This window comes from Triplophysa dalaica, chromosome 3 (assembly GCF_015846415.1).
Source record: "Triplophysa dalaica isolate WHDGS20190420 chromosome 3, ASM1584641v1, whole genome shotgun sequence".
In the NCBI taxonomy this organism is placed as follows: domain Eukaryota; kingdom Metazoa; phylum Chordata; class Actinopteri; order Cypriniformes; family Nemacheilidae; genus Triplophysa; species Triplophysa dalaica.
Window position 1 is genome coordinate 9,440,380 of NC_079544.1, and position 14,942 is coordinate 9,455,321.

General features: G+C 37.6%; 2 protein-coding genes across 4 annotated transcripts; both read left to right on the forward strand.

The window, feature by feature from the left end:
* The first annotated feature begins 1,185 nt into the window (after positions 1 to 1,185).
* nck1a (NCK adaptor protein 1a) lies at positions 1,186 to 7,578 on the forward strand. The gene is made up of 3 exons (XM_056743434.1): positions 1,186 to 1,253; positions 5,347 to 6,041; positions 6,359 to 7,578. The coding sequence occupies exons 1-3, from the start codon at positions 1,220 to 1,222 to the stop codon at positions 6,551 to 6,553; spliced, it is 924 nt and encodes a 307-aa protein (XP_056599412.1). The 5' UTR covers positions 1,186 to 1,219; the 3' UTR covers positions 6,554 to 7,578.
* Positions 7,579 to 7,905: 327 nt separating this feature from the next.
* Positions 7,906 to 14,938, forward strand: hltf (helicase-like transcription factor). 3 transcript variants are annotated; one of them, XM_056743192.1, is made up of 25 exons: positions 7,906 to 8,087; positions 8,358 to 8,429; positions 8,536 to 8,693; positions 9,030 to 9,196; positions 9,310 to 9,443; positions 9,522 to 9,613; positions 9,784 to 9,855; positions 9,935 to 10,126; positions 10,212 to 10,286; positions 10,780 to 10,828; positions 10,960 to 11,082; positions 11,197 to 11,241; positions 11,326 to 11,421; positions 11,495 to 11,586; positions 11,672 to 11,815; positions 11,923 to 12,061; positions 12,140 to 12,275; positions 12,408 to 12,587; positions 12,668 to 12,780; positions 12,871 to 13,052; positions 13,144 to 13,263; positions 13,481 to 13,593; positions 13,690 to 13,870; positions 13,994 to 14,074; positions 14,602 to 14,938. In XM_056743192.1, the coding sequence occupies exons 2-25, from the start codon at positions 8,360 to 8,362 to the stop codon at positions 14,746 to 14,748; spliced, it is 2,901 nt and encodes a 966-aa protein (XP_056599170.1). In that variant the 5' UTR covers positions 7,906 to 8,087; positions 8,358 to 8,359; the 3' UTR covers positions 14,749 to 14,938. The 3 variants fall into 3 exon arrangements, with proteins under 3 accessions (XP_056599170.1, XP_056599171.1, XP_056599172.1); XM_056743193.1 differs by having other exon boundaries at positions 12,874 to 13,052; XM_056743194.1 differs by having other exon boundaries at positions 11,329 to 11,421.
* Positions 14,939 to 14,942: the final 4 nt, after the last annotated feature.

Consider the following 14,942-nt stretch of genomic DNA (forward strand, 5'->3'; position numbering starts at 1 on the left):
ATTCACCTAATGCATAATATCTTAAATGAACCACCGGGAGACTGCATTTATTAGATATTATTTATTAGAAGGATCTTGCTTGTTCTATAAACACCATGCACTCTGCTTTGTTTTACCTGTTGTTAAATTTTTCTTATTTTCTCCTGTAAAGCTGCTTTGGAACGACGCATATTTTGAAAAGCAATATTGAATTGTATTGTCAAGTACTGTTACAACTGCCCTTCTACCATAACCCATAAACTTCAATAGACCCATCCTCATTCAAAACATTCTTATGTGCAGCTGTTTAAGTCTGACAGCTCATCAGCTCCTGTGGCCTATTGGACAGGGAGACATTATTTGCTGTTTCATTTAGTTATGCTAGACACAGTACACACTTCTAAGAGACAAATTTCTCTCTCTCCTTTTGTTGTCTCCTTAGCTCCCCTTTCATATTATTTTCTGTAAAGATTAGATGTTGCTTACAGCAGACTGTGTGTGTGTGTCTGTGTCCTTTTCTCAGGCACTGAACCCTTCAGGATGCACTTCAGGTAACTGTAACTATGACCTCGTTCTCTTAAAATTGCAGCGCTGTGCAGTGGATCAGGTGCTCCAGAGATGAAATTGACACTCTCATCTTTCTCAAGAGCTCTGCAGGATTGTAAACAACTCTTAAAGCCAAAGACCCGAGAGAACTATGAAAACTTGTTTGTTACCTGCATCTTAACTTATGGAAGATAAAACTGCAGTACAGTCTCTATCGTAGATCAGTTTGTTTGTTTGCCATAAAATCTCTCAAATTTTGTCATTGGTATTAGTTCCTTGAAATATAGAATGTAGTAATCTTAAGAGTGTTCCAACGGTCTATTGTTTTGCCACAAGAGTCTCATGATGGATTTCCACATATGTGCTTTCCTGTAGCTCAGTGGTTAGAGCATGGCGCTAACAACGCCAAGGATGTGTGTTCAATCCCAGGGGATTGCACATACATAAAACCTAAGAAAAATGTATAGGATAATGCAATATAAGTCGCTTTGTCTGCGAAATACATAAGTGTAACTGTGCCCGGTCAGCCACTTTAGACGCCACAGATAAGAACAATTGACACCCGATTGGCTAAAAGTGGTCATGTGGGTGGGGTGGAGAACTCTGCTCTGTCAGTAACTCTGGACTTTCAGGAAGTTCTCATGGAATTGCTGCTCTGTTACAGAAAGAGGGTGCAGTGCTCGCAGAGCTCGTAATGGATATGGCAAATCTTTTTAAACATTTCTTTCGTGAGTACCGTTTTCTTTTCTTAGAATGACTGAATGTTACACATTGAACAGAGTTGTTGCCATTGTGCTTTTTGCATTTAGCGTTGACAACTTTTCTGTTAAAGAAAGCTCAATTTCTCTGAGTGATGTGTCAACCATAAAAGTGAATTAGTGTATTTACTTGTGATGTCAGTGATGTGTAAATGGCCGCATGTTTGTTTTGGCATTTCTGGCCCCATTGAAAAGCTAGAAATGGGTAGATAAGCTTTTCAAAGCTCACTGCACATGCACTGACTGTAAATGTACAGGGTTATGAAGAAATAAAAGAACTTCTGTTCTTGCACTTACAATTGCTTTTAGGTTTCTGTTTTTCTTCAGGATGTGTGCTGCTTCTAAAAGAACTTTAAAACCAAGGCATGCAACTTCAGCTATCTGTTGTCTATTTTTTTAGTGAAGAAAAGTTACTTATAATTATAACTTAATGTTTTCGGTTTTTTTTCTTTACTTGAACTTTGGATTGACATCAGGATGTCAGAGTAAATTGAAAAATATATTGATTGTATGTTCTATTCAATTTTAATTCACCCTGTTCCCAGAATTTGGGTCTGAGCAGTGATTTGATCTCCATAATTTTATTTTCTTTAAAGTACATATATGAACTAAAGAGTTTATGAACTAAACTCCGAATTGAATGATTTGCAAGAAAGCCACACAGCGATTTGAGTATAGTTGATATTAATATGAAAAAGTGTTTTTAAATCCTAAGGATTTAAAAATATTTATTTTTATATTGCTGGGTTAACTTTCATTCACAACTTTTCGTTCTAAATGTGTTATACAATTGGTTATCAAACATAATCTATAGTGTTCAAAACAAAAATATGTTTTGTACCTATCATGGTGCATCAATAAAGTGCCTAATACAAAGCTGTGAAGTACACACAACAGTGAATCCTAAACGCAAGTTTGCATGAATTTAAAGGAGAGCATTACTACCTCCAGGTACTTTCTGTTTTCTATAAATTGTCCATAAGGGGGAAGAAATAGCAACCGCCCCTCCAGGCTACACTCTTAAAAATGAATTTATAAAAAAAAAGTACTTCACAATGCCATAGAATTTTTTTTTTATCTGAATGGTTCCATAAAGAACCTTTATAAAAAGGTTAGAAAGAGATATATAATATCTTCTATGGCATCGCCGTGAAGAACCTTTGTAGCATTTTTATTTTAAGAGTGTAACTTGGACACTGAAATAATTTAAGCAGAAACACACGTAGCACTCCCCCCACCCCAAAAACCTCCAGTACTGTCAAGTTGAGCTGCTCTGTAAAGGACCGGAAGCTCTGTAATTCAACACAGATTTCTAGCACAGAAACACATTAGGATGTGAGGGGATGAATAATGACGACCTTTGAGTGTGTGTTTGTTTCTCCATCATTCCATGATATGTACCCTTTGTAGCACACTGAGCATTTCACATTGTTTTATTCCACATTATAGTGGACGAGTGCAAACCTCAAGAACAAAAGTACAGCAGCGATGTGCAGCATGCATAAAGCGCAATGAAAAGAGTATGTCAGAAAATGACCCTCCTTATTTGCGGTTGCCTTTGTTACGTCGGTTTTGTGTGCTCCCCTTTGAATACGTTGAATACAGGCACTAGAAAATTCAGCTTCCCGGAGAAGAAGGGAAAAATTAATGGCTGCTCACATGGCTGCCTGCCAACGTTCTTTCTTGCTCTCAACGTCTGCCTTTCTTTTTTTCTCTGTGCATTAGTATGCCATGGAAGTTCAGAGAGGCTATTGTATACCGAACGGGGGCGTCACCAAGCACAAAAGAAAAATGCCTGATGTTCTATAAAGAAGTTTTATGTGTCTGTTGCTTGCATTCAGAAAGTCTGCGGCAAATGAGTCACAATGCAAAATATATAGTTCCTTATTGTCTGGTTGATAAAGAAAAAAACAAAAACAGCTGGGAGGTCAAAGGACAGCAGAAACGCGTGCCCAAGATCACAGGTTTTTATTTGCGAGGGCCATATGTTGCATTGTGCAGAGAATTAATGACGCTGCCATTGCTAACAGATTTTGGAAACTAGTTGTGTTTGTGAGGAGGCTATTTGTCTCATGATGTCATTGGTGGAGTGAGCTCAGCAGAACAGAAACAAAGGAGGGGCGTTTTTGGCTGTGCGGACTGCCACGGGTCACGTTACATTGATAATCAGCTTATTGAAAACCAGGACTGAACACTTTTAATATTGAGCATAGATGACAACAAAATTAGGTCAATCCAACATGCACTACAGTATGCTTCTTAGGAAAAACCGACATGCAAAGCCATTTCCAAAGTATATAGTGTGCAAACTCATTTTACTCAACCCTCATCCTTCCCAAGATTTTCTGCTTTCACAAAGATCTGTGGTACCAGGCCCTATATGCTTTCTAATTCCTTTGGGTGCTTGTCAGAGGTTTTGTTCTATAGGAAGAATTCCACCTTATCTCTACTTGAATGGTTTTCCGTCTTTTGGAAATTGACTGGAAAGCTGAGGTGCCGATGTTTTGCTCGTCAGGGGAAATGAAACAAAAGCAGGCAGGAAACAGCGCCTCAAGCTATGTCCTTGAGTCATGTCATATAAAGACACTTATGAACTGTGCAACTCTGCTTTCATTACTCTCGCCTGGAATCTCCATTGAAATGCAGTTCATTGACTTTTCCACATGTCCACATGATTGTTTTAGTTATCTGAGTTACGTCACAGATGACCATGATCGTCATTTATCACAGACATCTTTACCATTGTTTAATTACCTTGGTAATTAAGAACGCTGTTTTTATGGGTTGTTGTAAATGTAAATGAGTTTTAAAGGTTTAACTAGCAGAAGAGTATATTGTGAGGTTTTGTCTGTCACAGCATTTTACAGGAAATGTTGCTATCGCTCTTCAGCTCTGTCTTCCTGTTGAAGTGCATGGATGGTCAAAAATTAGACTTCCTTTTCATTTGGAGGGGAGATTCCCATTTTCTAGTTTAAGGGAATGTGTTATTAGTCAGTCCCTCCCCAAAAGGGGACAAATAAAAAAAAATATGAAAAAAAGTATAAGCTTTCACTTGAATTGTTGTGCATATAATAGAGATGTCCTTGAATAAAACAATGTTTAAATTCAAACTCTTAAAAAACTTAGCGTTGGATGGATGGATTTAATTCTTTTCTGACTTAAGTTGTAAGGTGCCTTTGATGATTTTAGCAGTGAATAAAAACATTTTGTCTGAGTAAAGACGAAAAGAAAATGATTAGTAAATATTTGCAGATTGTATGTCTATAGGACATTAGTTATTGTAAATGGTTTAGTGACAAATGCAAGTGTGCAACAATAACATAATAATAATAATAATAATGTAGGATGTTTTACAGAATTTATATGAATACATTTATTTAGCAAACCGTTTTATTCACAGCAACTTACAAATAAGAAAGCATTTATCTTTATTATTCTCATGGTTCCTGTATGTTTACAGTAAATCCTTACACAGCTTTTTAAACATATTGCATACTCCGTTTTATGAGAATGAGCTTTAAATTGGAATACTAACTATTACTGATGAATAAAATGAATAGAATGTGCACATATGTTTATCTTTACATGATATTTTATAAGGAATAAATGAAATAAAATAAATAAAATTCTGTCTTCATTTTCTCGTCATTTAAAATCTGTACAAATGATTTTGTTCTGCTAAGCACAAAGGAAGATATTTTGACCAATGTTTGTAACCAAAAAGATCTGGGGAACCATTGACTACCTACAAAATATCTTATTTTATGTTCAATGTATGCAGTAAACCTTCCCACAATGGTAGTCAATGGTGACCCAAAACTTTTTGAATGACAAAATTTTAGTTTTGGGTGCATAAAGTATAAAGTATAAAAGTATAAACTATAAAGTATAAATTAACTTACATTTAAAATATAAAGTCTGGCTGATAAAATAGCTATAAAATCCCTCTTCCAAGCATGGATTCAAAGGTCATGTTTATTAACCGACACAAGCATGATAAATGAAAAGAAAACATGCTCTTGCTAACATGCTAACAATACATCACCCTTCATTTGTTTTGCAGGGATTGGAAAGGCAAAGCAGAAAAGCTGCATGAAAGATTTGCCCTCCACCGCTGATAAATACACTGACAATAATGAACGGCTTTATGACCTCAATTTACCAGCACTGGTCAAGTTTAACTACACTGCAAAACGTGAGGATGAACTTTCATTGGTCAAGGGCACAAAGGTCATCGTCATGGAGAAGTGCAGCGATGGATGGTGGCGAGGAACCTATAAAGGCCTTTCCGGATGGTTCCCCTCCAATTACGTCACAGAAGACGTACATGGGACAATGGGAGGAGGCACTTATAAAGAAAAACTTCACAATGACAATGGCACTCTTGTTCTGCAGACCGTACAAGCACTTTATCGTTTTAGCTCTGGTAATGATGAGGAGCTCAGTTTTAACAAAGATGAACTTATGGATGTGCTGGAGAAACCCGAGAATGACCCTGAATGGTGGAAGTGCAGAAAACAAAATGGCCAAGTGGGTCTTTTGCCCAAGAACTATGTTACAGTTGTACAGACGTCTAATAATGAACTGGAAATGTCTGGACCACCTACTTCAAACTATGATTACATTAGGCCTTGTATAAATGGAAAGTTTGGAGGACAGTTGTGGTACTTTGGCAAAGTGACACGACATCAGGCAGAGATGGTCTTGAACCAGAGGGGTGTGGATGGTGATTTTCTCATCAGAGACAGCGAGTCAATGGTAAATCTGTCCTCACACTTTTAGTTATTGATGTACGACCTAACTACCATGTTCTTTTTTAAATGAATCTGTAATTGACAATGCACAAAAAACACAGATCCTATTGCAGCTGTGTGACATTCCAAAAAGAGAATTTTTACATAAATGACGTCAGAGACTGCAAGCAGGCTTTTATTCAGTTATTATGGTATGAATGGAATTTCGCATAATTACTTTCTATGTATGCAACTATTTCGTTCAAAGCAGCATGCAAAAAAGTCAGACTTTTCCATTTGTACTTTGACGTGAATAATACTTTTTGTTTTTTCGCTTTTCAGCCAAACGACTTCTCCATTACTCTGAAGGCAATGTATAAGAACAAGCATTTCAAGGTGCAGCAAAAAGATGGACTCTACTGCATCGGTCAGCGCAGGTTTAGCTCCATGGAGAAATTGGTGGAACATTACAAAAAGGCGCCCATATTTACCAGTGAACAGGGAGATAAACTGTTCCTGATAAAAGCATTATCCTAAACCTAAAGTAGCAACAGACTCTTCAAATTGTAAGCCTGGCATCATTCTGCATCATTTCACATAGGCAACATAAACTTATGTTGACTGTGGAAAATGTTCTCAGAGTTCTTATGGATGTGTATTTACAATGCCATACAATAAATAAAATATTAACAATACTTTAACATTGGTCCAATATGGGCTACTAAGTGAATTTAAATCTGAACGTTTATAAGGATGTATATGAGTATGATTAGCTTTGATAAGTGTTTCTACTGCTGCATTTAGTATGAAATAATTTTACTCATTATTTGTATGAATTTGGTGTTCTTGTCATCTGCTGTTTTAAATGTACAATCTTTCAATTATGCTTAAAGGGAAACTTCACCCAAATATGAAAAGTATATCATGAATTACATTTACACATTTATGTAATTACAGTAATTATTTTAACATTAAAATGTTAGTCAAAGTTGGCCCTAGAACAGTTTGTTTTGCTAAATTCCTAAAAATATTAAATTATTTGTTGAACGGAATAACAAAAATGATACAATCATTTTTCCTACCATGGTAGTCAATGATATCCCAGTTGCTAAGATTGTGTTCAACTGAACAAATAATTGTATACAGGTTTGAAACAACTTGAGGGTGAGTAAATGATGAAAGAATTTTCATTTTTGGGTGAAGTATCCCTTTAAGTAGTAAATGTGTCAAAACACCAAACAAGTGATAAATGAATCATCCTGAATGATCCTGATATTTACCCTTTTTAGTTTATACTTGTTCTTTTGTCATGATTTTATGACTGCCCTTTCTATGCGGTTTTCTGCTACTGGCAAATCTTGTCGAATGAGTTGAGCTCATTGTTTCTCTTCCTCACAGAGCTTAACCAAACACATTGGCATTTTTTTGTTGAAATCCACTTTCTTGTACAAAATCTAATCTGTAACAAGCAATCTGTAAACTGTGAATGTTGTTTATTTCCACTGTGAACTTGTAGGTTTTCTTTGGTTCTTGATGAGTATTTAAATAAAGTATTAAACATACAGGAATTATTCAATGTATTTTTAATTATATACTTAATTTGTGTAAATGATCTGAAAAGTCTACAAGACAAATTGTTTTCTATGTTTTCATTTATGTAATACGAAATAATTTATCAATCTAATATATTTTGTAAAATGAATTAGATTTCTATATATTTTTATAGCATATATAAATATATAGCATGAGTTTTATACAAAAGTATTATGTAAGATCATAGAATATAAATCAAAAGTTTTAGCGTTATAAATATATTCTACTGACGTCGACCTCCAGTCTCTGTTGATTGGTTCACGTGCCAGTGACGTACGGGACGCGATTTACGGCGCCGGAAATAAGTGTGTAGTTCAAAACTGCCGCGGCTCTGTTTTGACAGCCACCGTTATGTTAAATATTTGACATAAACTTCACAACAGCCAATATATATAGCGCACTGTTCATCGCTGATGTAGCATTGCGATTGGGATCCGTTTACAGTAAACTCAACAGTATTGAACTCTTTGATCAGTAGGTGAGTGTGGCTAGGCTGCTAAAGCGATTAAACAAAAGCTGATCCTCGTAAACGTGTTTGTTTATTTAACTTGACGTGTTGAAATAATAATGAACCTAGTCGTCCTCAGCAGATTTCTTAAGCAGCTTTTATTGTACGTGATAACTCGTGCAATATTCTTACTTTTAATGTGACCTACATTTCTGTTTGTGCTTGCCTGCACATTTTAATGGAGGATTGGGTTTCATTATAAAATGGTGTCTTTATTTGTATGGTGATGTTTTTTGGTAGATATGCAGTCAAACTTCAGTCGCTCCTCTGTGCAGCCTCACACACCGCTGATCACCGCCTCGCCGAGATACGGTACAAAATACCGTAAAAAATGATAACAAAATGGTTTTGTATAAGAATGTTCTCCAATGTATTGAGTGATTGAACGCTAAAGGTTCTAATACTTGTCGTCTATTAGCTTTCATCGATTTTTTGGATTTGGGTCGTGCAGAGACGATATCCCAAGAAATTGCAAATCTAACAGAAGATGCTGGACAGGACCTGGAGTCGGAGGAGAGCAGAGAGATTGGATATATTCAAGGAACAGTAGTTGGTCTGCGATACTACTCTGGAGTGGTAAGCTCGCTTGCATTTAATGCGTTTCTCTGTCTGTTCAACAATTATATATCTTCGTTATTTAGCACTAATGTTGGGGTTTTTTCATGCAAACATGTACAGTCTAGGATCTAGCAACTGTAGAGATTGCACACCATCCACACTTAAAGAGGACTGAGATACCTCAAATAGATTGGAATCGATTGAGAAACTGTAGTCAAAAGACAATTATCAAAAAGTGAATTGCATTGGATGGAGTTTGCAACTAGGATAAGCGGAAGAAAATGGATGGATGGATGGACTTTGCAACTCTATTCAGTGTTTTAAAGGTTAACAACATTGTGACATCTGCTACAGGTCAACAAAGGAGAGATGGTGTCACTGGTGAGAGAGCCGCAGAATCCTTATGATAGAAACGCAGTGGTGGTTGCCAATGTTTATGGTAGTCAGGTGGGGCACATCAGGAAAGAGCTGGCAGCCGCAGTGGCCTATATTATGGACAACAAATTGGCAAGAGTGGAAGGGTAAATAAGTTTCTCAAAGTCATTCGCTTTATCAGATCTTACTGCCAGTAAATTAGCTCCTTGACAAAATAAAATGTGTGTTTGACTCTGTAATGCTTTTATTTTCTTAATAGGATTGTGCCGTATGGGGAGACAAATAAATTCTCAATGCCTGTCAACCTCTCTTTCTTGGGCAAAGAGGAAAACAGAGAGGCTGTCCACAACCATATGAGACGTCATGGATTCAGACTTGGCACTGACCTCAAAGGTTCACTTATCCATTTTCCACTAGTTTATGATCTTTGCTTTCATGATTCTCATTACTTTATTACTTCATTCTTTTAAGGAGGCAATGCACAAACATCATTCGGTAGGGATCCATTAGGATTACTCAAATCATCTTCACAAATATCTGCCATTCCCTTGACTGCAGAAGAGGTAAATGGCATACGTGACTTGGTATAATATGTCCAAATAAGTCTGAACAGAGCCCAACAGGCTTGTGACCCAACAGGACCACTAATCTAGATTTTTTTAATACTGTTTCTAAAACTGTCTGCTTTATTGCACTGGATTTACTAAAAAACTTCTCTGTTATACCACACCAGCTTAAAAATGCCTTTGACAAGCTCTTTGACGATTTAATGGAGGATAAAACAAGAGAAATGGAACCGGCAGAGGTAAGAGCAGAAGCAGATGCTGTTTTTAGTGTCGCCCATTCATCACATATCATGTCTCTGTTAACCTGTGTCCATACAGGCGGTGAGCACGCCACTGCTCCCACATCAAAAGCAGGCGCTCTCATGGATGACCTCGCGTGAAAACAGCAGTGATCTGCCTCCTTTCTGGGAGCAGAAGGGTGGCCTTTACTTTAACGTTCTCACTAACTTTGCTGTTAAGGAAAGGCCAGAGAAAGTGCTTGGTGGAATTTTGGCTGATGATATGGGGCTGGTGAGTCAAACCAGATGTCCTTTTTACTGATCAGAATGCTGTATTATAGTTCAGTCGTCAATGTTTTTTTTGTCATGTTTTTCAGGGAAAAACCCTCACCACTATTGCATTAATCGTCTCTAATTTCCATAATGGGAAACCTCTGCCGCTGGAGAAATGTGTGAGTGTGATGCAAATGGAAATGCTTGTAATGTTAGTGGGTCACAGAACTGATTGCTGGAACCTTTGAAGTACTATAGATGAAATTAGTAATAAATTGGCGATGAATAAATATTTTATAAACAGCTTTGGAGAAAATGAAGACCCCTTTCCAGATTTTTATTTAATCAGCATTTGATAGATTAAAAAAAATTCACAAGTCATCCAAAGTAATCCAACACCAATGTGGAAAAACTGACAGCATAACAAGACATGAAAACTGTGATTAAAAATCGAGGTTATCACATTTTTTTTAACATTCCATAAGTACATGTATAAAAAGTACTAATTTTTGTTTCACAGAATGAAACAAAAATTATCATTTTAATCACAGTGAATAGTAAAATTAACCATAGTTATTTCAGAAAAACTGAAACTGGTCTTTCTCTGCGGCTGTATATGTATATATTGTATTTATGTATATACATATATATATATATATATATACATTTCAGGGAGAATCATCTGAACCTTCTACTTCTAGAAAGAAGTCGGCCTCAAAAGGTAAAATATCATGCACATTACATTTATAATATACACACATTTATATGCACCTTCTTAACTGTATGCAGGTGCCTGTAAAGATTTTTACAGAAAACTAATATTTTATTTACACTACATTTCCTGATTTACAGGGAAAGGTGGAGAACTATCTGAGGAAGTAGTGGAGTCCTCCCCATTGAAAAGATCACATGTTGATGGTGCCTCTGCTGATACCGTGGAGAAAGATGCTGATAAAGATTTACCTCAGAAAAAAGGTTGATTTCACCGTGCCAATGCCAGAATTTTCGCCAATAGTTATTCAGTTATGCCGATATGACAGCCTAGTTTTGATAACCGAAGATTATGCCACACATTTGTGTTTCTTACAGCAAAAACTAAAAAGAAAACTTCAAAAAAGTCTGGTAACACAAAAGGTACTTTTACTTTTGGTCTCTGTGGGTAAATTGAAAGGCCTTAGTTAGTATTAAATGTGACTGCCATTGCGCTGTTTGTCTCAGAAGTGATTTTGCTGGACGACGATGACTTTGCTGCTGCTCTGGAATGCAGTTCCACACAAGTCATGCCTCCAAAGAAGAACATAAAAAAGAAGTCTGGTGAGTGCAAAAATTTGTTTGTTACTATATTAGAGAGTTTTAATTTAAATGAATAAACAATAATCTGTTATAGGTGCGGATAAGGGCTCCTCTGCAGGTACTGGGGGCTCCGGGGCTAGAGCCACTTTGATTGTTTGTCCTCTGTCTGTCCTAAGCAACTGGCTGGTGAGTGTTTTCAATGTCAAATCGTTTTAAGTTTAAAGAAAATCACCAAAACACGTTCTGTCTTTTGTGTTTTCTATCTGCCCAGGATCAGTTTGAGCAACACATGCGAGCTGATGTCACTTTGAACGTGTATCTGTACTACGGTGCCGAACGCAACCGATCGGTCAGCTTTCTGGCTAGTCAAGATGTGGTTCTCACGACATACAATGTTCTTTCATCAGACTTTGGAGTGAGTGGATGTAGAAGTTCTAGTAGAACCGTTGTAAATTCCCACCGCAAAATTTTTAATAAATGGTAAATATGAAGAAGTAAAACTCAAATCATTTCAAATCTCAGAACAAGGCCAGCAGTCCTCTTCACAAAGTAAACTGGCTCCGAGTAGTTCTGGACGAGGGTCACATCGTGAGAAACCCCAGCGCCCTTCAAAGCAAAGCTGTCCTGGAGCTCCAATCAGAGCGCAGATGGATCCTATCTGGTTCGTTCATACTATAAATAAAACCAAGGGAAGAATCATTGGTCTATGTGTCTGTAAATCAGTTATTTTCCCATTTAGGAACACCTATTCAAAACTCCTTGAAGGATCTTTATATGCTTCTGTCCTTCTTGAAGCTGAAGCCATTTGATGTGAAGGAGTGGTGGAGCAGAATTATTCAGAGACCTGTAACCATGGGCGACAGAGTTGGACTACAGTATGTTAACAATAACACTCCATATTTTAATAAATCTGAACAGGTTTGGTTCTCAAAACCTTAAATCCAGCTGTTGACATTTTCCATCTTGTTGAAAAAGATCCAAAATGTATTGTTGCTGTATGTTTTCAGGAACCTCCAGGCTCTGGTCAAGGGGATCACACTGAGACGCACTAAGACCAGTAAGGTGAATGGTCGCACGGTGGTGCAGTTACCGGAGAGGAGAGTGTTTGTGCAGCATGTGAATCTTTCTGAAGAGGAGAGGGAGGAGTATGAGCAGGTCAAGACTGAGGGCAGGAACGTCATCGACAGGTGGGCATAATGCTTTCACCCACGTATGTGTAGGGCAACACCATTATATAAAATCAGTAAACATCTTTTTGTCTTCACAGGTATTTCCAAGAGGGGTCCGTCATGACAAACTATGCTGATGTGTTGGCCATTCTGGTTCGTCTGAGGCAGTATTGTTGTCACCCTAGTCTTGTCGGAAAATACACAGGTGGAGGTATGCATGTAGATTATTCGTATATGCATGACTCATTTTATGTAAAATGCCACACATAATACCACTGTAATGATATCGTCTTGACATTAGCAGATCCCGTGACCCCCAGTGAGCTTCGGGAACGCCTTATAAATAAGATTACATTGGTGCTGAATTCTGGCTCAGATGAGGAGTGCGCCATCTGTTTAGACTCTCTGCGTCAACCCGTCATTACATACTGCGCTCACGTCTTCTGCAGGCCCTGCATCTGTGAGGTCATCCGCTCAGAGAAGGTCCGCATTACAGCTGCATGTCAGTGATATCCAAACTGAAGACTCTTTGTGTTGTCATTCCTGAACTCTTTGTTTGTTTTTTGTCTCAAAGGAGCAGGCCAAATGTCCCCTGTGCCGTGCTCAGATCAAGACTAAAGAGTTAGTGGAGTATCCCGAAGAAGAGGTGGAGACTGGATCAGTCACTGGGGAGAAGTGGCGATCAAGTTCAAAAGTAATAGAGTTATTTTGATTGCTTGTTTTTGCGACAGGTTTTGATTTTGTATCAGGAAATGGTTCTGAATATATTTCAAAGATTCAACAATTACAAATTTACGTTAAATAAAAAAAATGATGTGCAGTGAGATAGATTGAGACACCATTCGTTTCTTGTATTAAAAACAATTGTTTTTGATCATGAGCGGCCATCTAAAGTCTTTTTCTGATCTCAGGTGGATGCCTTGATGACCAACCTGTTGAAGCTCCGTAATGAAGATCGCACTGTGAAGAGTCTTGTGGTCTCTCAGTTTACAAAATTTTTAGATATTTTGGAGGTTCCTTTGAGGTACAAGTTAAAGGCATTCAATGCAGAACGACATACAAAATATTTACATTGGAAACCATTAGCGATTTTGTTTGCTAATACCAGCGATATCTGCAGGGAATATGGTTTCTCTTTCACACGCCTGGACGGCACTATGACTCAAAAGGCCAGAGTAAAGGCCATTCAGGACTTGCAAGATTCTTCTCCAGGAAGTCCCACCATCATGTTACTGTCACTCAAAGCTGGAGGGGTGGGGCTTAATCTGACCACAGCCTCCCGTGTCTTCCTGATGGATCCAGTGAGTAAAGCACAGAGCTGTATTTTATGTCAACCACTGGGTGGCAGTATCATCATTATATAGATATTCCTTGCTGTTGCGCTATACAGAACATGTCCAGTATGTTTTAACTGTATGTTCCAGGCCTGGAATCCCGCAGCAGAAGATCAGTGTGTTGACAGATGTCATAGATTAGGTCAGAGCAGAGATGTGGTGATCACTAAGGTAAATCTTTATTCCATGGCAGCCACACAGAAGAATGTTAGCAGCTGATCCCAATAGCTATTATTACACGTTTGACTTTTTTTCCCAGTGGCAAGGCAACAATGTAATGACAGATATAATAGCCATACAAATAAGTCTATCTTAGCTGAACACTAACGTTTTACAATATATATACACACACACGAGTTAAAACATCGGCAACATTGTTGCAGTTCTTTAAAAGATCAGCCAAAAATGAAAAATCTGCCGTTTACTCATCCTGTCATTTCAAACCTGTATGACTCTCTTCTGCAGAACACAAAGTTAGTTTAAAATAGTTGGTAACGGAATACCGGCGAAGCCTCTCGACTTGCATTGGTTTTATGTCCATACAGTAGAAGTTAATGGGTACTGCATTTGTTTGGTGTCCAGCATGCTTCAAAATATCTTAAGTGTTCTGCAGAATAAAGTCATACAGGTTTGAAATGTTGTGAGTGAATACATTTTCTCTTTAATGACCAGTGAAAGATCTCAATTTCTCCTCTTAGTTTATTGTAAAAGATTCAGTGGAGGAGAACATGGTGAAGATTCAGAAGAAGAAGCAGGAGCTTGTGGCGAAGGCTTTTGGAACAAAGAGCCCAACGGACCGAAAACAATCCCGAATCGATGACATCCGAGCCCTCATGGAGATTTAGTCTTACCAGGGTGTTAACATTCTCAACCAGCTTGACTACTGTCAGTTTGTTTCAGACACAGTCCTTAGTTGAATGTGACTTTAGTCAGTTTCAGTTGTTTCTCCATGCACAGTTAAACATTTGTTCATTTTCATTTTTACGTTAAAAGACTATTTTGTCAATAAACTTGTTCATCAGAGTTCACAGTAAATCAA

Bases quoted from the DNA above. Each gene is read 5' to 3' on its own strand.
- nck1a (XM_056743434.1), top strand. From the start codon at position 1,220: ATGGATATGGCAAATCTTTTTAAACATTTCTTTC. The intron at 1,254-5,346 runs GTGAGTACCGTT...TTTGTTTTGCAG, and splicing joins TCTTTTTAAACATTTCTTTC to GGATTGGAAAGGCAAAGCAG. The intron at 6,042-6,358 runs GTAAATCTGTCC...TTCGCTTTTCAG, and splicing joins TCAGAGACAGCGAGTCAATG to CCAAACGACTTCTCCATTAC.
- hltf (XM_056743192.1), top strand. From the start codon at position 8,360: ATGCAGTCAAACTTCAGTCGCTCCTCTGTGCAGCCTCACACACCGCTG. The intron at 9,856-9,934 runs GTAAGAGCAGAA...GTGTCCATACAG, and splicing joins GAGAAATGGAACCGGCAGAG to GCGGTGAGCACGCCACTGCT. The intron at 11,242-11,325 runs GTACTTTTACTT...TGTTTGTCTCAG, and splicing joins AAAGTCTGGTAACACAAAAG to AAGTGATTTTGCTGGACGAC.